The sequence below is a fragment of the Sciurus carolinensis genome, chromosome 9 (assembly GCF_902686445.1).
Source record: "Sciurus carolinensis chromosome 9, mSciCar1.2, whole genome shotgun sequence".
Classification (NCBI taxonomy): domain Eukaryota; kingdom Metazoa; phylum Chordata; class Mammalia; order Rodentia; family Sciuridae; genus Sciurus; species Sciurus carolinensis.
In genome coordinates, this window is record NC_062221.1 from 1,904,171 (window position 1) to 1,926,609 (window position 22,439).

Genomic DNA, 22,439 nt, shown 5'->3' on the forward strand with positions numbered 1-22,439 from the left:
AGATGTTAAAAAAAAAATAAAACCGAAAGTGAAAACTTTAGAACTAGAAAAAATGTACTATCTAAAATAAACAAATTCACTGGCAAGTGCATTCAATAAACGCAAACCGAAAATGACAGAGAGAAGACAAACTTGAAGACAGATCAAAAGAAATTGTATAATCTGAAAAAGCCTAAAATACTCATTGAAATAAAATGGAGTGTAGCTAGGGTAGTTAGGTGAGGAGAATCCTGGGGTGTACCAGGCATGGATTCAAGGTATGGACTGGGCTTGAGCACAGAGCACTGGCCTCTCTTCATGTCACATGAGAACACTCAATGATGACCCGATGGCTCTTGGCCTTCCTGGTCCCCAGTAGAAGTCTGCTCTTCCCTGTAGCATGGTATTGTAAACATGTAACCTGAGCAGTGGCCTGGCTATCTCATTAAAATGATTGGTTCTCACTCCATATATAAACTATTGCACTTCCTGAATAAATAGAGTCTGCATCACAGAACCTGGCTCCCGGTGTCTGAGTTAAGGGGCACCATCACACTCACTCCCTTCCCGAGAGGCCAACCCACATCTGACAACAGCTAGGGACTCATGGGGCAACACCAAAAGGCCTAGCATTTGTTATTGCCAAAAAGAGAGAGGGGAGAGATGGGAGAGAATGGCACAGAAAATATACTTCATGAAATAAGGACTGAAAACTTACCAGATTTGCTAAAATAAATATTCAAAGACCCAAGAAGCTTGCTAAAGATCAAAGGATAAACTAAAAAATACACTCAGAAAAATCACAATAAAACGGCTGCAAAACAAAGACTTACAGGTCTCTGCAAGCATGCTCCCCATCTCGTAAATATGCCATTTTAAAGTTAACCTCAACCTTCACAGCTCCCTTCACGGAGCAGGTGCTGATCACCTTTCCACTAAGAAATTACCAGCACCCTCGACATTGTCGAGTGATGTTTGGCAGCGCATGCCCTCCTGTTTCATGGCAACCGTACAATATATGCATTGACTTCCTCATTTTGCCATTAAAGACACTGAGCCACAAAAAGATTAAGTACATTATCGAGATCTAACTGGTTTACTTAACACCAAATAAAACAAATAACCCAATCAATAAATGAGCAAAGGAACTGAACAGGTACTTCACAGAAGAAATATAAGTGGCCAGTATATATATGAAAAAGTGTTCAACATGTCTAGCAATTAGAGAAATGCCAATTAAAACTATTCTGAGATTTCATCTCACTCCAGTCAGAATGGCGATTATCAAGTGTACAAGTAACAACAAATGTTGGCAAGGATGTGGGGAAAAGGCACACTCATACCCTGCTGGTGGGACTGCAAATTGGTGCAAACATTATGGAAAGCAGTGTGGAGATTCCTCAGAAAACTTGGAATCTAACCACCATTTGACCCAGCTATCCCACTCCTTGGCCTATACCCAAAGGACTTAAAATCAGCGTACTACAGTGAAGCAGCCACATCAATGTTCATAGCTAAGATATGGAACAAGCCCAGGTGTCCTTCACAGATGAATGTATAAAGAAAATGTGGTACATATGCACAATGCAATATTACTCAGCCATAGAGAAGAATAAAATTATAACATTTGTGGGTAAATGAATGGAGTTGGAGAATATCATGCTAACTGAAATAAGCTAAGTCCAAAAAAATCAAAGGTTGACTCTTCTCTCTGTTATGGGGATGCTAACACACAATAAGGAGCGGGGAGGGAAGAATAGCAGTTCATTGAATTAGACAAAGGGAAATGAAGGGAAGGAAGGGGAGATGGGAATAGGAAGGAGCAGAATGAACGGGACATCACTTCCTGTGTTCACAGATGAACACACGACCAGTGTAACTCCACGTCACATACAAGCCCAAGAATCGGGTCCCCTGTTGTACTCCACGTATGTGTAATATGTCAAAATACCCTCTGCTATCATGTATGTCTAAAAAGAACTAATAAAAATAAAATCAAGATCTAACTGGTGTCAAAGCTCGGGTTTCCCCCTCTCTTACCCTGTCTATATTTGAAGGTGTTACTTCAGAGTATTAATTTTCTCCATGCTATTATATCAAGAACTGTGATGGTTGTTTATCTGACATGTGTTACATTTTATTTCTCCTGGGAATTGCTTGAGTTATTGAGTCAGGACGGTAACAAACAGCTCGCCCTTGAACAAGTGCAAACTGATCGACCACTACCATGACCATGCTCGGACCTCTCCATGTTTCATTTCCAACACACGCATGTGTGTAGATGAGCAAATGCGTGAAATCGCTTTTATTTTAGATGTGCCACATCATCCTATTTTGCATTTGTGAAAGAAAGGGTCAAATTCTACATGTTTTCAGAAAATGTGTGTATTGACCAGGAAATAAATATTGGTCACTTTACAGTCTAAAGATGCAGGAGCAGTCTCTCTGTAGGTGACCTTCTCTCCTATTATCCAGTGAACAAAGTGAGTCCCTTGAAATTAACAGAAAAGAGCAAACCGTGTCCAGGATGACCCAAGTAACTTTGAACTTCTAGAAGGAGATGCCCGGGAAGGGAGGCAGAGGGCTCTGTGGTCTCTCCCGGCAGCCTGGAGGCAGCCTGTCCCCGTTTGGCACTCTGCTCTCTCCTCTCTGGGCATCTACTCTCCGTCGCTGTCTTCTCCCGACAGCTTCCTACTGTCGCTATCCCGCAAGCCCCCAGATGGCAGCGTATCCTGGGGTGGTGTCTCAGGGTGGCGTGGACTTCAGATCTGACACGGCACACACATCATCTGAAATCTAGCAACTCGCTGCTGGAGGTGGGAAGGGCAGCGACAGGTCTCAGAGTGTGGTCTCCCAGCCCTCGAGGGTCTCAGACATGGTCAGAGGGCACTTGTCATACCGCCATGCTGTCCACCTCTTAGGAACATCTAATTTCCTCATGAGCGCATGAGGAAATGCACCGGGATGTTCCTGAAGTTCCAGGGCGTGGACTCTCCCCACAGACCAGCTGCAGAGGCAGACAGGAGAACACAGCAGCCTTCCAGGAAGAGGCACGTTAAAAAATCTGAAAAAAGGTCACTGTCTTAAAGTTTTCCTGTTCAAAAAGTACATTTTATTTTAATAAAACTATATTGCTTAGGTTAACTTATGGGTTCATCACTGATATCAACATTACCCTTTAGTGAATTAATTCTAATGAGGCTAATTTCTAATGCGGTTCACAGTGACAAACATAGCCCACACAAATAAGCTCTTTTAGGTCCTCGGTAACTCACAGAATATAAAGCATTTCTGAAACCAGAAAGTTTGGGAACTACTTAGAAAAAGAAAAACATTAAAATAATAAAAGCACTAAATGTGCATCCAAATGTACATAATTCGTGTATGTACATGTAAGCTTCAGGAGAACATGTGAGAATAGGTTAAATCCAAAAGGTCAAATATCTCAAACTATTTAACAGTTTCTCAAAATTTCCTTTCAGACAATATCATTTCTATAATTCTTATGATATATGGTCATAATCTTTAGATACAGATTCTTAAAAATTTTGTCTCCCTCTACTTCATATAGATTCAAATAAACATATTCGTGATTAATTAAACATATTAATGGTTGATTTATTCTAAAGGAAAACCAGTCTCTTTTAAAATGCAACTTTAACAAAAATTCATTTATACTTAAGATAAGGCATCCCAATTCCCCAGGAAGAAAATGACCGTAAGTGAAATCATTTTCATGGTAGCATCCACGATCCCTACTTTCCAGGGTTCTTCAGTGTTTTCTGGCATGGGTGTGTAAATATAATGAGCAAAGAGAGACAGGACAATCCGAGGCACACAGTCTTGCACCCGTAGCACCAGCTTCTGAGTGGTGACGATGTTGTCACCCCACATATACTGAGTGCTGAAGAGCAGGACAAAGGTAGATAGTAAACTCTCTCGAGGAGAATGAACATTGTAGCAAGAGGACCAGCACTCGGTTCCAAGATCCACGGTGACCACAGCGACTGGTTCTGCAACTGTCCTCCTTCCTGAACCTGAATTCACAGTACGTCCACTCAGCCTCGCATCCACGCCAGCAGCCAGCAGCCAGCAGCCAGCAGCCAGCAGAAGCTCTTTCCCTGTGACGTCAGCTAACACGCTTCACTAGGGTCCTCAGCAGAGCACAAGAAGAAACAGGAAGCCCATTTTTCTGATAATCATTTTGTAAAGATTAATGACAGCAAGTTAAAAACAAAGCATAACCAGTTAGGTCACAATTAATCAACCCCAAGGCTTACGCCTAGGGAACAGATTACTAAGAAAATGAAAATCCACTGTGATCCGTTGAGCTTTAGACACAATGAGTGGAAACTGATGCTCTTGTCCAAATTCCAAAATTAATTCACCCAGTCAAGAAATATTTATGCAGTGTTCATTTTACTTAAGCTTAAAAGTTTTTTGATCTGCATAATTATATAATCATGTGGAAAGTATGTATTCATTAAGCAAGTATTTATCACATCCTTCAATATTCTAAGTTCAGTATTAGGCAAAAAAGGACACAAACGTGAGTAAAACCAGGCATTTAAAAAAACCTTATTTGTTCTAATTAGTTGTCCACGACCAGTAGAATGCATTTACACATTTTGATAGATCATACATAAGGGGAGCGTAGTCTCATTTTTCTGATCGTACATGTTGCAGGATCACATGGGTCATGCAGTCACACAGGTGCAGGAGGTAATAACCTGTTTCACTCTGCTATCCTTCCCACCCCATACCCTTCCTCTATCTTTCTAATTTCCATCCTCCTAAGACCACTTTTGCAGGTTTCCTCCTGGACCAGGGTCCGCTGGAGGCTCCTCCTGGTTTCTCCACTCCATTTTCAGCAGAAGCTGCGGCTGTTGCCCTTAGTCACTCCGTGTTACCCCTGCCATAATTTCTTCTTGCAACACTTCTTTATCATCTATCTGAACACAGACTGACAGGAAGAAAGGTCACCCTCCTGAAAAGAGCTACATGGATAAAAAGGGATAAGAGGATTCGGAGGCTGAAAATAAGCCAAATACGAATCATCGACGTGTGCGCAATGGAAAGCCAAACCAATTTTGAAATATCAGCCAACTTTCACGTGCTGTCTTCCCGGCCCAGGCGGGACTCCACGAGCTTCACTGGCCCTGTCTTTTCTCCCATCCAGGCATCTAGACCTTCCTCTCTCCATGTTTCAAGGACAGAATATATCATCAGGAAAGAGGAAAAAAAAAACAACAACATAAAACACCTTTCCTTCTGCCTCCTGAAGCTGATATTTATGTGACTAGGAAACAGGGAGCTGTGTGATAGAGGCTCTGGAGGCGGGGAGTGCAGGGCTGCCTCTTGCGTGGCGTGCTAGGGAGGGTGGCCGCCAGCCAGGCTGAACAGCACGGAAGAGTTCATGCTCCCGGGGTTTGCCCACCAGCTCCTGCTGGGAGAGAGTGCGAGACGGCTCAGGCTAGAGCTTTAGAAACCAGATGTGCAAGGAAGTCCTTAGCAATGCCACCTGGCCACACCCAGAGGATACCTGCTCAGCTTAGAGCGATCATCCACTCGCTCTAGCTGCAAAACAGGGGTAAGGATGTGCTGTTTCTTTGTAAAAAAAAATAATTAATTTCTAAAATTCTTTTAAACACAGTGCCTAGTATGTATACACACACACATACACTCACACACATACACACACTAAACCAGAAGCAGACCCACACACAACTCAGATATTGGAACTGATAATAGCAAAAATATGTTAAAATAACTATTTAAAATATTTTAAAGAATTTGGAGAAAACTGAGCCAAGTATACAGCACTGGTGAACTCACCATATGAAAGTGAAAGCTAATAAAACAAGCATCCATTCTGATGTTTAAGAATCAAATTGAAATTAGGGATTCATGGGTACACTCACAAAAAAGGAAAAGCATGAATGTAAGCCAGGAAACACAGGTCACAGGAAAGTACCCCAGTTGAATCCTAGAAAGACAAAGTGATTTCCCAGGTGAAAAAGCCTTAGAAATGAGATCAGTGGCTCAGGGTTGGAGCACTTGCCGAGCACATGTGAGGCACTGGGTTCGAGTCTCGACACTGCATATAAACAAGCAAATAAAATAAAGGCACTGTGTCCATCTACAACTAAATAGGTTTTAAAAACAAGGAAGAAATGTGATCAATGTCCAACGATCTAATACATGTTTGACTGGAGGAGAGAAGAAATGGGGGGGGAGCAATATTGGGAGAGTTAGTGAGTGATTAATTTCCAAAATTGATAAAAAGACATAAAACCATAATTCAAGCAGCTCAGTGAATTGCAAACAGTGCAAATGCAAAGGAAACCACATCTAGGATCACCCCAGCTGTAACTTCCGAAAAATAAAGAGAAAGACAGAAATCTCACAGTGAGCAGAATTCCAGGATGCCCGCACAGGGCTCCTAGCCACCCGTGGATGCACACCTTATCCTATTTATTCAGTTAAGCACCAAGCTAAGTACAGCTGTGGAGAAGCTTTGCAGATACAATTAAGTTCCCTAATAGGTGACCCGAGACGGGGAGTATGTGGGTAGGCCCAGCTCATCACACAATCCTGTTAAAGCAAGGAGTTTTCTCCAGCACGTCACAGAAGGGCTGGCCAGGGATGTGATGGGAAAGGAGACACAGCAGATGGGGAGTCCCCAGTTGCTGGCTGGAGTGCGAAGAGACTCTCACAGCAAGGACAGTGAGCAGCCGGGACACTGAGCGGCTCCCAGTCCAGAGCTTGTGAGAAACACAGCAGAAGGCCCTGGGCCGTAAGGCGCCTCCCTCGTGCAACAGAGGGAAGGAATTCTGGAAATGGCCTCGTGTGTTTGGAAGACGGAGCCTGAGAAAGCTGCCAGCTCCAGCTGGCACCCTGATCCGAAGCCATGGAAGTCCCAAGGCCCTGACCTGTCCACACGGCCACCTGACCAAGGTCCCCAGAACCTTTGGAACAACATGTGTGCTGTTTTAAGTCATGAGGCTTGTGATAACTTATTCCACACCATTTAAAATGAATACGAATCTCAAAAGAACCTGGCGTCGGGGGAGGAGAAAACCATCATGTTACTGGAGAAAACGACATTAAAAGATGATATTCATATTAAGCAACAGACGCCAAGATAATAAAATGATATCTTTAACGAGGGAAAGCAAAAGGAGTTTCTCATAGAAGACATCAGGTATTGAAAAGAATAGCATCCAAGGAAGGAAAACTAAAGACATTTTAATACAAACAAGACTAAGCCAATTTGGTACCAGCAGAGAACCAAATATAGGAAAGCAAGAAATATAGGAAAAAGTTCTTCTGAAAACAAAAATAACCCCCAAAGCAGACCACAAGTGAACCTGATATGTGCCAGAACGGGCTTACGCAAGACAGTTACACCCGTTCCCACCACGTCCCACTTACCTTCCACTGGAGAACTTATTCAATAAAATAAGTCCAAAAAAAAAAAAAAAGAGAGAGAGAGAGAGAGAGAGAGAGAGATAGGTGGCATCAAGATTGTGTGTAACCTTAGACAGGAAAACCTAAAATCAGGAAAACCTAAAATTGTGAGTAAACCTAAAATCAAGAAAAATGAAGTGATTTTAGCAAGCTCAAAAATGGCAAGACAAAAATGATAGAATTTCAAGGTGAATTAGGAAATCAACTATTATAGTTAAAATTTTTAATTTCTGTTAGTAATTGAAATATCTAGCAGAGAGAAAATAAGGATGTGATCGAACTAAACAACACTACCAATCAAGTGGACGCCAGTGATATTTGTGGAGTACTTCATCCAATAATAGCAAAATACATATTTGTCTGAAGCTCACATGGAGCATTTACCAAGAAAGACCTCATTCTGGGTCATAAGCAACCTTATCAAATCCAAAAGAACAATGGGAGTTATACAGTCTGCTCTTGGATCACAATGGGATTAACCTAAAAATCCACAACAGGATGATAGCTGAAAAATTCAACTACTTGGAGATTAAATGAGACACTTCTAGATGCAGGTGAAACCATAAAACAATTTTGAGATAAATGAAAGGAAAATACAACATCAAAATTATGAAATGTAGCAGAAGCAGTAATTATTGGGTAACTTGTAGCATTGAGTGCAATGTGGTATAAGAGAAATAGCATTAGAAAACTAGATAAAGAAGAGCAACATAGGACTAAATTAGCAAGCAGGAGAAAAAGTGAAACAAGAATCACAACAGAAATCAACAAAATTGAAAATCAGAAAAAAAATTGAGAAAATAAAGAGAATCAAAACCTTGTGCTTTGAAAAGCTCAGTAAAGTTCAGTCAGACCAACCAAGAAAAAAAGTGAAGGTGCAAATTAATATCAGAAATGAAAAGGGGTCATCACTACTAACCCCATGAACATTAAGAGGTCAATAAAGGAATAATACAAAGAACTCTGTGCCCACAATTGGATAAACTAGAGGAAATGAATCAATTTCTTGAAAGACCTGAACCCTCAAAATTCACACTGAAAACAAAGATAATATGAATAGGCCTATGCATTTTTATGATACTGAATTAAAAATTAGTTGCTGTCTACAAAAGAGAGCACTAAACCCAGATGGACTCATTTGTGAATTTTACAAAATATTTACCAAAGAAATGATACTAAATATTTTCAATCTCATATAAACATGGAAGGAAACTTCTTATTCATTATGAGTTACCAAACTAATACCAAATACCAAAACCAGACAAAGGAATTATGAAAATAAAATCATAGTCAGCATCAATTCTGAACTTAGAAATCTTCAACAAAATATAAGCAAATTAAGTCCAATAGTATACTTAAAAATTATATACCACAAAAAAGTAAAATTTATTTCAGGTATGCAAATCTGACTTCACTTTAAAAAATCAATTACTTAAATCCATCATAGGAACAAACAAAAGAAGAAAATTACATAATCATATCATTAAATGTATATAACATGTTTGATAAAATTTAATTGTCATTTATGATAAATATCTTGGCCAACTAGGAATACAGGGCAACTCTTCAATTTGATAAAGACCATCTATTTAAAAAAAAAAAAAAAAAAAAACCACATCTAGTATCTTGCTTTAGTGGTGAGAAAGTGGATGATTTCCCCTAAGACCAGGAAGAAGCAATCATGTCCTTACTCTTGAGTCCTATTTAAAATCCTACTGGAAGAACTAGATAATACAATCATAAGTGAAAAGAAAGGTCTTCGCGTTGGGAAAGAAGAAATAAAACAGTCTGTGTCACAGATGACATGACTGCCTCTGTAGAAAACCCTGGAGTGGTGACCAGAAAAACCAGGAAAAATGAAGAGATTTTAGCAAGCTCCTAAGATGCAAAGGGCGTACACAAAAATCAAAGCCAGGCCGCCGCCCGAGTCCTGGAGCTCCCCAGGTCGCCCGCTGAGTCCCTGCGGAGAGCTGGAGAACTGGACTCCACGTCCAGGGCCACGGCAGCTGCCAAGGTGGGCCCGCCGAGGAAAACGCGGTCTGCTCGCCCGCAGGCTCCCTGCTCTGCTCGGTTCCATCCGGAGCCCAGCCCGCCGGACAGCGCTGCCCACGCTCAGCCTGGGTCTCCGCCTCATTTGCTCTGCAGCCCGCCAGCCGACCCTGGAAACCCCCCCGGGTACACCCAGAAGTGGACCACGCTCAGTCCCTCCGCTGATCTTCAGAGCGACGGGCGCGCGTTTCTTAGACGGGATAGGGAACAGGAAGAGGGACACTCCCAGGGCACAGCGTGGGTCCTCTCGGAGAAAGACGGGCACTCCTCCTGCCCGCAGAGGCCTCTCCAGAGAGCTGGCAGGTTCACCTTCGACTGTGATTGGCAGCACTGCTTGGGGGTGCCCCAGGGTGTTGGTGCTCGGTAGATTTTAAGGAGGTCGCGGTCCCCTGTTTTGCCTCAGTCCCTGCCTGCCTCCGCCGCCGGTTACTACCAGCCCTCAGCAAACTGCTCCCTGAGGGTCGAAGGTTGGTTGCCAGGCTGATTGGGGCTTGTGTGAGGTTGTGCTTGTAAGGAAGGGTCTGGGCCACCTGGTGGGTGTGACACGGTCTTGAAACAACGTCTTTCCTGAGGAGATGCAGCTCTGGCTGGAGGAAGTAGTGACCGCCAGTTAAGCACACATGGGTTCAACCCCTGGTGCAAAAAAGACAAAAAACAAAAAAACAAAAACCTACCCCCACTTAAGTGCACTGGAGCAGCTGCAGAGTGAGTTGTGATTGTCACAACAGCATGCAATCAGTCAGCAAGGAGTGGAGCCCGCGAGCTCAGGAGAGAGCAGGAAGGGAAACAATCAAAGAAAGCCCCGAAAACCTCAGTAATTCCAGGGTGCCAGCCAGGCCTGCGTCCTCGGAGGAAGGACAGAAAGGCCCTGCAGGATACCAGCCTCCCAGAACATTACGCCAGTCGCTCCACAAACGCGCGCAAACAGCACCAGTGTCTCCGTGAGGGCGGCGGGTCTTTACTCAGAGGTGCCACAAAGGCACGACGTCACCTGCTGAGAGATCAGGGTGCCTGGAATCACCCGCCACAGCGCCCAGCGCCCAGGCTAACCACATTTTGTGGGAGCCTCAGCGCTACTGGCTGAGAGCAGGCAGCTCCCAAGGGCAGAGGCCCTGCAGATCCTCCTGGGCAGTGGTCAGGCCGAAGCTGCGCGTGCGGGGCCCTGCCCGAGACCGCACGCGCACATGGCTCCACCCGCTTCTTTCCCTACCTCCTGTGTTGCCTTTAGATTTCTCTGAACGCTGGACCTCAAGAACTCAATGGTGCATGTCCCCTTAACAAGGGTCCACTTCTGGGGAACACCACGTAGACACAGCCAAGCTTTATTTAGGCAAAAAATAATGACATTACGATACGTCTTCCACACAATAGGGGAGAAATATTCCTTAGTTCACTTCATTGCCGCCCACACTTGGAACCAAAGCCCACCTCCCGGCCAAGCCCCAGAACCCGCAGGCCTGGCCCTCCCAGCCGCACCCCACCCCATAGTCCTGCAAGCCCAGCACCCTCAAAGCCAAAGCCCAGCCAGAGCAAGCGGCCCCCAGCCCTGCCAGCGGAGGCTGCCCCTCACTGAGTCTGCAGCAGGCCGGGGGCTCTGGCTCTCTCTGAAGGCGGCAGAGCTGCCTGGGCCAGGTGGCATGCGGGCTGAGCCCGAGCCGGAGTGCTGGGTGCTGCAGGACTCTGGTGTCCTGTGTCCCTGCTCCTAGCCACCTCTCAGGGTCTGGGTGCCCTGTGGACCCGCCCTCCGGAACTCCTGGTCCTCAGTGCTTGGAGGGCCTGATCTGCCCTCATTCTCTTCTCCTCAAGCCTCCTTCCTACTATGCGTTGGGTGTTCCTTAAGGTCTGCGGGGGACACTTCATCCCCCATGCAGCAGTGTTGAGAAGGGGACCCTGCAGAGATGGCAAAGCCCTGCTGAGGGGACTGAGGTCCACCGTCCCACACCGCTCACGCGGGGCTCAGTTGCCCTGCCTCCTGCCACCGGATGGCACAGCCAGAAGCCCTCACCCCCACTGGCTCCTTGATATTGTGTTTCCAACCTCCAGAACCTTGAGCCAAATACGCTCTGTTCTTCACAAATGTCCCAGACTGGGACGTGACGTCACAGCAGCACACAGCAGGCTAACGTGCCCCTTAGAAAATGCTCCTGACAAAGGTATTCTTTGCATAAATAAATAAATCCAGCTCTTGTCTAGCTCACAGCTGCTGCATCCACACGTCAGCATATTGGTTGACCATTATGGCTTGGGAGTTGTGCTGATGCGTTTTGTTGAATTTCGTTATTAACCCTGACACTTTAACGTGGTCCACCACATTCTTACAATACCAACCCTGCTCTGAATTCCAACAGGAAGTCCAGGGCTGAACGGGATCTGCTTGCCTATTCACACAGCCACGGGCACATGATTACCCAGGATGGTTCCAGGTTAAAAATAGCAGGTCCCTACTGTCATGTATTACTAAAAAGAACAAGTAGAGTAAATGTAGGTCAGGAAGTGCATTTCCTAGCTGTTTAGGCTCAGTTTCAGCATAAGCCCCTGAACAATGGTATGAACGGGACCAACACTGGGAACACAGGTCGGGGGAAGCGGCTCTGGGATGGCAGGAGGAACGGTCTCACGTTCAGACCTGACCTGTCCTCCCCTCTCCTCAGGAGAGCACGCGTTACAGTTTAACTCCAATTCAGGAGAACAAAGTCAATACGTGAGGCTCTCAGAAGCAAGACTGGCTTCTCACTCTGGTCTGAGAAAGTCCAGGACTTTTCTACTGAATTTCCTTGACTCCTCTTCAAGCTTTTGTGATTTCCTCATACAGATGTCTTGGGTCTTCGTAATAAAAATTATGTAATTAGTCCCTCGTGATGTTTCAAAATCCTGAGTATGGAAAGAGAGTTCCATCTTGGTTACATTATAAAAGTGGCGTTAGGGAGCCTGATCCATCTCTACTCCCCTGCATAACATCTGCAGGGATTATTAGTCTTTATAAAAAGCAGGGTCTGTGGGGCGCTGGGGAACACACCTGTAATCCCAGCCACTTGGGGGCCAGGCTGGAGGATTGTAAGTGCAAGACCAGCCTCAGCAATGTAGACCCTGCCTCAGGTAAAAACCAAAAAGGGCTGGGCTGTGGCTCAGTGCTGAAGCACTGGGTTCAATACCCAGTACCGACAGATAGATAGATAGATAGATAGATAGACAGACAGACAGACCCAAGGGTATCTAAGGTCAAAGCACCTGGATCCCAGGAATCCTGAGAGACAATACCCAATGGTTTTGTCCCACTTTGCAGTTGGACCCAGCTGTGTCTATGAAGGTCTTCTCTTATCTGAGCTTCACCTCAACTAAATACAACGAGAGATGAGTAAGACCTTCAGAAGCTGGACACTACTGGTCCCTTTTTGACTTTTGGTTTATGATTGTTTAGCTAATTTTGCAGTTTTATCATTTTGGGGTGGAAACCAAGGTCCTCATTCCATCTGCCGCTGCCCGGGTGCTGAGGATCGAACCCAGGACCCTGCACGTTCTGCCTCTGAATTGAATGCTGAACACCTCACTCCATCATTCCTGAAATTCCGTCTTCTCCCTCACTTGGAAATATTTTTAAAATATCTTAAACAATTTAAGATTTAATGTGAATTTGCCAGGACAGTACAGGGAGCTCTGATATACCCTGCCCCAGTAACCCTTTTTATTAACTTACTTGTGTGGCACTTACATGTGATTTAATGTGGAAACCTTAACATGAAGTGGAGTCCAGACTTTTTTTGAGTCCTAATTTTTACCTAATGTCTCCTTCTGTACCAGGATACCATACAGGGTACAATGTTACATCATCCTATCTATTAGTTATGTCTTTTCAGACTTTTATTAACTGAGACAGTTAATACTTTTCTGTAGTTTGGATGACCTTGTCTGTTTTAAGAAGTACAGGTTGGGTGTTTGGAAGGGTGTTCCACCATTGAGATTTTTCTGGCATTTTCCAGAGGAGCAGCTTAAAGGCCCCAACAGCCTGGGATAGGAGAGGAGCGAGGCAGAGACAGGGAGATGTCTCAGTTTGCAATTCTCTAGGCTCAGGCCCGACGTCTGTGCTGATACTTTATTCTGGATGTGACACATGCGTAACCAGGGTTAATACTGAGGGACAGAAGATCAGCCCCATGGCTTGTGGAAAGCACAAAACATACCCAGGCTCCTGTCTCTGTCAGGGGCCATCGGAATCTTTGACCTTGGACTGGATGTAAGCCTTAATTAACTTGCATTTCTCACTGAAATGAGAGTCCTAAACTGACGGGGTTTCACACACTGTCAGTGTTTTATAAAGAGCATGAGAACCATCCAGGGCAGGAGGTGATCCATATGATAGGCTCAGCTGATAAAATGCTAACTCCAATGAGGGCACCAAGCAATCCGCCAAATCCTCACCACACCTGCCTCCCCCAGCCAGGTCAGCCCCACCTCCTGAAGTCAGTCAAGCTCTCCTGAGCCACACCTGTGCTCAGTGAGCTCTCTGCGCCTCCCTCTCCTCCTGGCCCCGGGAGCAGATTCTCCGCTCTTAGTTCAGGCCTCACCTCCTTTCCCTGATATTTGCAAGAAATGGAAACCTCCTAATTTTCTGTCAAAATTATTTTTCATCATAAATAAATTCATCTCTGTGTTTTAAGCTATTTGTAATCCTAGAATTTCTTCCTTTTAAACCAATCTCCAGATATGTGCCAATTTTTTCTGAGGAAGCCTTTTGTGTCCCTAAGCTGGGCACAGGACCCTCCGGAGCTGTTTCTGGTATTCCGTGATGTGGGTGCTGTGGGCAGTTTCTCACCTGCATTCTTGAAACGTCCAGTGTGTTGGTCTACATCCTCTTGTGTCTGGGGATACTGGCACTGGGTCTGGAAAGTCACAAAATATCTCGAGACCCAGGATCATGTCCTCTTCGTCTTCACTTTCATTCTGGCAAATTCTCCAATCACCTAATTGACTAGCAGGGACTGACAGTTAATTGAATGTGGGTTCAGCATCTGCTGGCAGCAGTCAGTCGGGTCTTTTTTGCTCCTGGGGTTTAGCCCTTTGCCCAGTTTTGGAGGTGTCCCCCAGGGCTGCACCTCTGCAACAGAATGTGGCCCTAAACTTCTGCCTTTCTATACTAGTGAGTAATGCTGTCTCTCAAAATGAGCTCAAATTAAAATCTGTAGGGAAGAAAGTTCTAGGTTACTATTGGTTTTCTTCTTCACTTGAATATAGGCCCTGAAATTTGCCAATACCTCCTTGGCTCTATGACACCTTCTACTGGATTTCTTTAGAACATTGGGCATGTTGCCGCCTGCAGCAAGGAGACCGTGGGAAAGAATCAGAGGCGGACTGGGAATGAACTACTTCAATTCTGGGCTGCTTCCTTGCTTGCTTGCTTGCTTGCTAGTTTATAGAGGAAGAGAGGCTTGCTTAGAGGAAGAGAGGCTTGCTTAGAGGAAGAGAGGTTTGCTTGCTTTTAGAGGAAGAGAGGCTTGCTTAGAGGAAGAGAGGCTTGCTTGCTTTTAGAGATGCTATGCTTTCATAGGTCTGCTGCTTCTTAGAGGTACATCCTGCGTCTTGCGTCCAGAGGCACGTTCTAGAGGTGCATCCTAGTGGTGCGACCTATGTCCTATCAGAGGTTCTGCTTATCATAAGTGCTTCCTATAGGTGCGTTCCTTTCCCAGCTGAAGAGAATGTCTTAGATACTCTAAGGCAGCCAATCAGCTTAGGATTAGTAGCACGATTGGAGCACGCACCACGGTACCAATCAAGAATGAGGAACATCTGTTGACCACGAGCGCTAAAGAGACATCAACCAATCAGGCAAAAGGTCAAGAGATCACGCCATGTTAACACTAATTATGCGCCACCTCTTGGCCCAACACCAGCCTCCATCTTAGAGCTCTCCACAGGGCATAGTTTCTAGAGTTGCTTGCAGCAAAAGGATTGGTTTTGTTAATGCATTCGGGATCAGTATGAGGTGAAGTTCCCTTCTAGTTCATTACTATATCAAAATCACAGGCTCAGGAAGAAACAGGGAAGGAAGGATATTGTCTTTGTCTCTCTCTATTGGAGGACCTTGTGGTGTGTTGGAGGGCCTTAGTAAGGGTGTCCTCAGACTAAAAACAGTAAGGAGCCTGAACAGAATGAAGAAGGGACATTTTGGAGTGGCATCAAAATGTTTTTCTACTGAAATAAGTACATTTTCAATTTTATTCAGATACTAACATTAAAATGACTGGTATTTACTAGTGTCTTAACATGGAGATGTTGATTTCTGTATCCTGAGAGGGAAACAAATCACTACCACTTATCAGTCCTCACTATTTCCTACCTTAATATTTAGCACCAATGAAGCCTACTTATAATATGACATTTTAAAATAAGAAATCTGTTTTATTTTTTAAATATTTGGGAAAGTGTGAGTTAGTACATATCTGAGGTTTCTTAATTTTATGCTACATATTTAAGATATGAATTTTATCTCAGTTATATCAATTACCACTATGGATACCCACACTGTGGCTCTTTCTTTTATATGGTGTAGTTAAATTACAAGAGTTCTAATCTTTTTCTTGTTACTTTATGTATTTCAGTCCTTATCTGAGAAATCTACTTGGATGCCATAAAAATATTTTTCTATATTTTCTTGTAGAAGTTTCAACTTTTATACCCATGAATTAACTAATCTAAAATCAGGTTTTATGTATGTTATGTGTCCTATTTTTCTCAAGATAGTTATCTATTGTCTCTGTTCCATTAGAGATTTTTATGACTTATCTGTTATGACTATATCATCCTATATTTCACATAAGAATATCATGCTTCTGTGCTCTCAATTCATTTCCATGTGCCTAAATGCCTACATTTGAATCAATGCCTCAAATTTTGATTAATGTAGCTTTCTTTTGTTTTGATATCTCAGGAAGTTCCCCAACCTATACTTAACTACATAACATTATCTTTTCCAGACTTGACCTTTTGTCTCTCATCTAAATTTGAAATAATATTTTTATGTTTTATTATAAAAATGATTGAAATCTTTCCTTAACTTCATTGAAATTATAAATTATTTGGGGTTATACCAACAACTCTGATATTATTTACCAATCCATGAACATAGTATGTCTCTGCATTCATTAAGGATTCTTTAATGTTTTTCAATAACATTTTATTACTTTTCCCATAAATTTATATATTAGATTTTGTATTCATTTATTTCTGGATATCCTCCATTTCTTGTTCTCTTTTAGTTATTAAAATGATAGTCTTATGTCTCTTACAACTGCATTTATATTATTACATTTTGTTATCAGAAGATTCTTTGAATTTTTCTGTGAATAATTATGCATGAGAAATAGTATTTCTTCTTCGTTTTCTTTTCTTTAGTTTTTTGCCTTAGTGAAAACTGTCTAGCTCAAGACCTCCAAAGAAATGCTGAATACAGAGTTGACAGTGAAGAAACTTACCTACTCTTGATTTCAGAGGAAAAATTTCTATGAAATTTCTCTTTGGAAATAATAGAGGAGTGCATTTTTTTGCTAGTAATGCTGGGTGGCTTAAATGATTTGGCGACCTGGATCCTTTTGAAGATAATGAGGAAGGTCTGTTCCGGCACTCTCTGGGTGGTCTTCTCCCTCTTTCTTTATATTGTCTTACTTTTGTGTGTATTTCTGTGTCTAGATCTCCTCCTTTCTGAAGAAGTGGATTTACACTTGTACTGGATTGGAAAATACATGGTGAGCTAGCTTCAGCTTGGTTACCTCTGTGAAGTCCCTACCTCCAAAACAATTCAAATTCTATGGTACTGGAGTTAGACCTCAGAGTATGTTAACACATGAATGTCCTTCAGCACTTAATCTAGTGAGTCCTGTTTCCTCCAAGGTACATAGCCTGGGCAGGTGACCTTTGGGGGTCACTCAGCTGTGGTGCAGTGAAGCATATACAGATGACTGAGTCCAAGCTGATGGCTTTCCTAAGCCTCAGGGATCAGCTCACAGTGAATCTCAGGCTTCAGTTGTCCCTGGCTTTCTGTATGAATAATACATCAGCTTCCTGTAAATCATTGTGCCACATGAGTCTTCTGTCTCAGCAGATTCTGACAGGTTGATAACCAGCACGCAGGGAACCTGCTTCAGAAATTGGCCCAACAATTGGAGTCCTGTCCAAAAGAACAGCAAGAGGGATGAAACCAGTCAGCATCTGACCAGAGCAGAGACACCATTCCAGAGATCCAGGAAGAGACTACACAGAGATCAGTGATTTATGGAGAAAGAGAGAGACATGAGTCATTCCCCTCCATGGATGTGAAAGAGCTGTCTGCACAAATTGAGGCAGAAAGAAAGGAATGTCAGAGAAAACATTCAGCTTTTGGTTTTTGAGGATTGGCTTATTTTGTTTAGCATAATATTCTCCAGCTCCATCCATTTACCAGCAAATGCCATAATTTCATTCTTCTTTAAAGCTGAGTAATATTCCACTATATATATATATATATATATATATATATATATATATATATATATATCACATTTATTTTACCAACTGGATGCTAATTCATAATGGGGGAGCCAGGAAAGAATAGAGTTCCTTTAGATTAGGTGGAGGTAAGTGAAGGGAGGGGAGGGGCCATGGGGGCAGGAAGGATAGTAGAATGAAACAGACATTATTACCTTATGTACATATGTAACTGTTTGAATGGTGGAATTCTACATCATGTACAACCAGAAGAATGAGAAATTACACTCCATTGTATATGATGTATCAAAGTGCATTCTACAGTCATGCGTAACTAATTAAACAAACAAAAATTAATTAAAAAGGTGGGAAGGAACGTGTGGCAGTTGGTTGCCTCACTGGTTGCCCCCCCCACGGCTCGTTCTTGAGAGCTGTGTACTCGGATGGTGCTGAAGGCGCCTGACAGGGAAAAGGAGTGGGCAGACCACCAGCAGCATCACCAGAGCAACACGTAGGGCGTGTACCTCCTGGGAAGGACCCACGGAGACAGAGCGGGAAGTCTGACCACCCTGGTGGCTGGGCTTGCCTGGTGCATGGACCTCAGGGAAGGAAGCAGGACTAGAGTTCAGGTCTCTGGGCTCCTGCCAGAGGCCTGGGACCCTCCATTCCTACCAAGAGACGAGGAGCTCGCTCATTTCCGGAGTCCTTGCAAACTGGGGCACACATGACAGATTTCCAGGTCACGCTAATGGAAAAGTTAAGCTGACAACTTTAGGAGTTTGGAGAAGAAAGCAGTCACCCATGGGGCTTATCCACTGAATTGTCCGAGCCCTTGGTCTTTGGGCACTGTGGACGTTGGCGTTTCAGCTGCTTGTGGTATGAAACCACCCCTGCCTGAGGGGCATATCCCGCCCCAGCTGGAAATTCAAGCCCTAGCCCTGGGACACTTTCACCCAAGCTACCCCCACCCAGGGGCGGTTCCACAAAACCAGTACCGCAAGCCAGGCAAGTCGATGCGACTGTAATCCCAGCTGCATGGGAGGCTAAGGCAGGAGGATCTCAAGTTTGAAGCCAAAGAAGTGCTCAAGATACAGTCAAGCGAAATCTGCTGGTCCTGGCAGCCCGCTAGTGAGAAGTGGGACCAGCCCCCGCAGAGCCCCGTGGGTGGTGGAAAGAGCACGCGGTCTCCGTCTTTCTGACCTTCGTCAAAGGGAAGGATGCATCCAGCAGCTTTGGCAGGGCTCTGCTCAGCAGGACTTGAAGGACGATCCTCAGGCTGCAGCCTGCGCCTTTACAGCCTTTAGCCGGCAGCCTGATGGAACCACCGTGCCTGAAGGCTCCATGCCTGTGGGTCAGGGTCCAGTGGACTCGCCGGCCTCTCCAGCTCTGGACACTTGGGTCACCAGAGGCAGCCATCAGATATGTCAGTTTTGAAGGGCAGCTCCATCTCTGCAAGTGGACCCTGGCAGAGAGGGGCATCGTGTAACTGAGGCGCCACCTGCCACCTTAACTGGCCTATCTCATTTGTAACCACTTAGTGCTTCCAAATCCCACTAACCAGAATGGATGGGTGAACAGAGCTCAGAGGAAATGCCCCACTCAAGATCTGGCTGTGGAGAGTGGTGACAGAGGATGGGAGCGCAGTGACTGAGATCGGGGTCTCTGATGACCTCACGGCTGTGGCCTGCCCGGTTCCTGGGAATGTTCCTGTGCAAGGACACAGGAAGCCTGGCTGCTGTGGCAATGCCCTGCATGAGGAGGCTGTGCAAGAGTCCTGTCAGCTCTGACCTTGCTCTCAGGCACAGAGCTCCTGGGAAGGAAGGATCTTTTATGCTAGAAACCACAGTGTTTCACCAGCTCTGCTTCTCCGGTTCCTGCCCACCTTACAGTAACTTTAAACAATGGACGTTCTTGAGAGTCACACAGAGCTCCTAACAGTGCACTTTCTAACTGTGGATTGCAGCCGTGGAAAAGCTACACAGATGTCCTGGTCTCTGCAACCTTCCTGAATATAAAGAATAATGGTTGCATAGTCTTTAATATGATAATGAGACATAGGAATAAAGATTGCTGGTGTAACTCTTTAGACCTGCATCTCCATCAGAGAGCAGGCTCCACCTGATCCAAGCTTCATCTTCAAGGTCTGTGTCTGTCAATATTTATTTTCCAGTCCCCCTTTGCCCCTTGCTGGACCCGAGAGATTGGTCATGCTAGTCGTGACATCTGACCCTGGGGAACTTGAACTGGGGACTAGGTTGCTCCCAGGGGCCCAGCAAAGAGACACACCAACTGACGATGTGGCATAGTCTACACAGTCCTGCCAAAGACAAGCAGCAGGTCCACGGGGCTCAGGCTCCATCTGGCCAGTGGATGGCCACCTGCTGCTGATGTAGGACAAGGTCCTTCTGCCCAATCAGCAAAGCTACGTGCAGTGGACATAGTCATGCAGGTTACCCCACCCCAGGTCTGGCTTCATTTCCACCCACTCGGTGGACACTGCCCACATGCTAGCCAGCTGGCCAGGCAAATGGCAATAGGTGGCTAGACTGTTAAGGGACCTCCTGTGTGGGGACAAACCTCCTGCTGTCCCTCACTCCCAGTCCATGGATCCTGATCCCAATCGGCACACCTTGCTGTGGGTGCAGGTGTGGGGACTCCGACAATTAGGAAACCAGCAGACGGGGAAGAGCTGCTCTCAGCATGGACACTAAGTGGTCCAGGAAAAGTGTGACCAAATGCATTCAGGGAAGCACTCACATGCTGAGACACTGTGACACTATCAACACCAGTGACAGCGACCCTGGAACACCTAAACAGATGGAGTGACACCACACGCACAGGACACTGAGTAATGCTGAGTGTCACTGGCTCCAAGAAGGACCCCATTCCTGAGCACCAGCTCCTTCCACGAGGCCAGGTCACGGAACGAGCAACACCCGCAGCAACGCCGTTGGCGAAGGAGCATCCGCAGACCGACAACCCGTGCGAGGCGGCCCCACGGGGTGAGCCACACAGTGGCACATGAAGTCTGGTCAAGCCGAGTGTGCACCTGGAGGGGAGGCCAGCCTTGAGCTACGAAGCATTTCCTGCCGTGACACGAGCCAGTCGACACTCTTGAAGTACAACTTTGCTACGTTACAGTGGATGGAAGCTCACTATCAGCACTGTTCCTGCAGTTTGACTGCTCCTGAGCCCAGGTTGACACCAGCGTGTCCAGAAGAAGAGCCCCCCACACGGAATGACCCCTCCTCAAAGCACCACCCACGTCTCCTCCTTTCTTCATTCTTCTATCCACACACTGTCCACACCGGGAGTGCCACACCAGGATCAGTTATGATTAAGGGATTGACAAGACACAGTTGTCCACACCAGGAGTGCCACACCAGGATCAGTTATGATTAAGGGATTGACAAGACACAGTTGTCTACACCAGGAGTGCCACACCAGGATCAGTTATGATTAAGGGATTGACAAGACACAGTTGTCTACACCAGGAGTGCCACACCAGGATCAGTTATGATTAAGGGATTGATAAGACACAGTTGTCTACACTAGGAGTGCCACACCAGGATCAGTTATGATTAAGGGATTGATAAGACACAGTTGTCTACACTAGCAGTGCTACACCAGGATTGGTTATGATTAAGGGACGGACTAGACACGGTTGTCTTCACTTTATAAATGCAGAATATAAGTTCAGAAAAGTAACTTTCTTTCCCAAGGAATGCAATAATTGCTGCAGCTCTGATTCAAAACTGATTTGGCTACCCCTCATCCCACCCATCTCTCCACTGTACTCTAAAACGACGATTTACACGGGGTTTCTCTGGATTGCAATCTACTAAATGACAGGCTGCCTGCATGCCCCACGTATTTGCAAGTTCCCATCCAGCACATTAGTGTGCTAATCATCCATTTTCTTGTATTTAGACGTAATTGAAAGTTCGTGCTGTGATGTGGGCGTTCTACCCAAGCACGCTCTAGCTGAGCAGGAGTAACTGCAGGTCAGCGTTTCAAAGCCCCGCAGCACGACCATCATCTCTGCTGACGTCATGCTGACAGATGGGATCGCAGCCCAGGGCAGGTGCGTCTGCTGGGGTCATCAGTGTCCAGGATGTGTCCTGTTACAGGAAGTCCTGGAATCAACACTCTCCTCTCCGTAATCAGGGTCACTGTGGACGCCGCTCCTTCTCTAGCTTTCAGGAGGTGAGTCGCTCTACTGATCAAACTCACAGGGATATCGCGATCCCACGGGCTTCTGTGGTTTGCACCCACCCTTTCAGGAAACGGTTCTTCCTCTGCCAGTCACTCTTGTGCCAAAGCTCCTGTCAGAAGTGAGAAGTCATTCTCACTTTCAAGTTAAGATGGTATCACTTTGGTACCAATTGGTTATAAGCCAAAATAAATTAAGGCTTCTTCCTTAACTTTTTTTATGAATTTTATGTCTTTATTTTAGGATCACTCTTTACCAGTAAACAAATCACATT

The 22,439-nt window shown here is 45.0% G+C and overlaps 1 protein-coding gene across 1 annotated transcript in view; it reads right to left on the bottom strand.

The window, feature by feature from the left end:
- Positions 1-11,734, bottom strand: part of Aadacl2 (arylacetamide deacetylase like 2) — a 39,096-nt gene extending 27,362 nt beyond the window's left edge. Inside the window, 3 exon segments of the mRNA XM_053743442.1 lie at positions 3,697-3,797; positions 3,800-3,843; positions 11,697-11,734. Coding sequence (XP_053599417.1) covers positions 3,697-3,797; positions 3,800-3,843; positions 11,697-11,734 — 183 coding nt within the window.
- Positions 11,735-22,439: the final 10,705 nt, after the last annotated feature.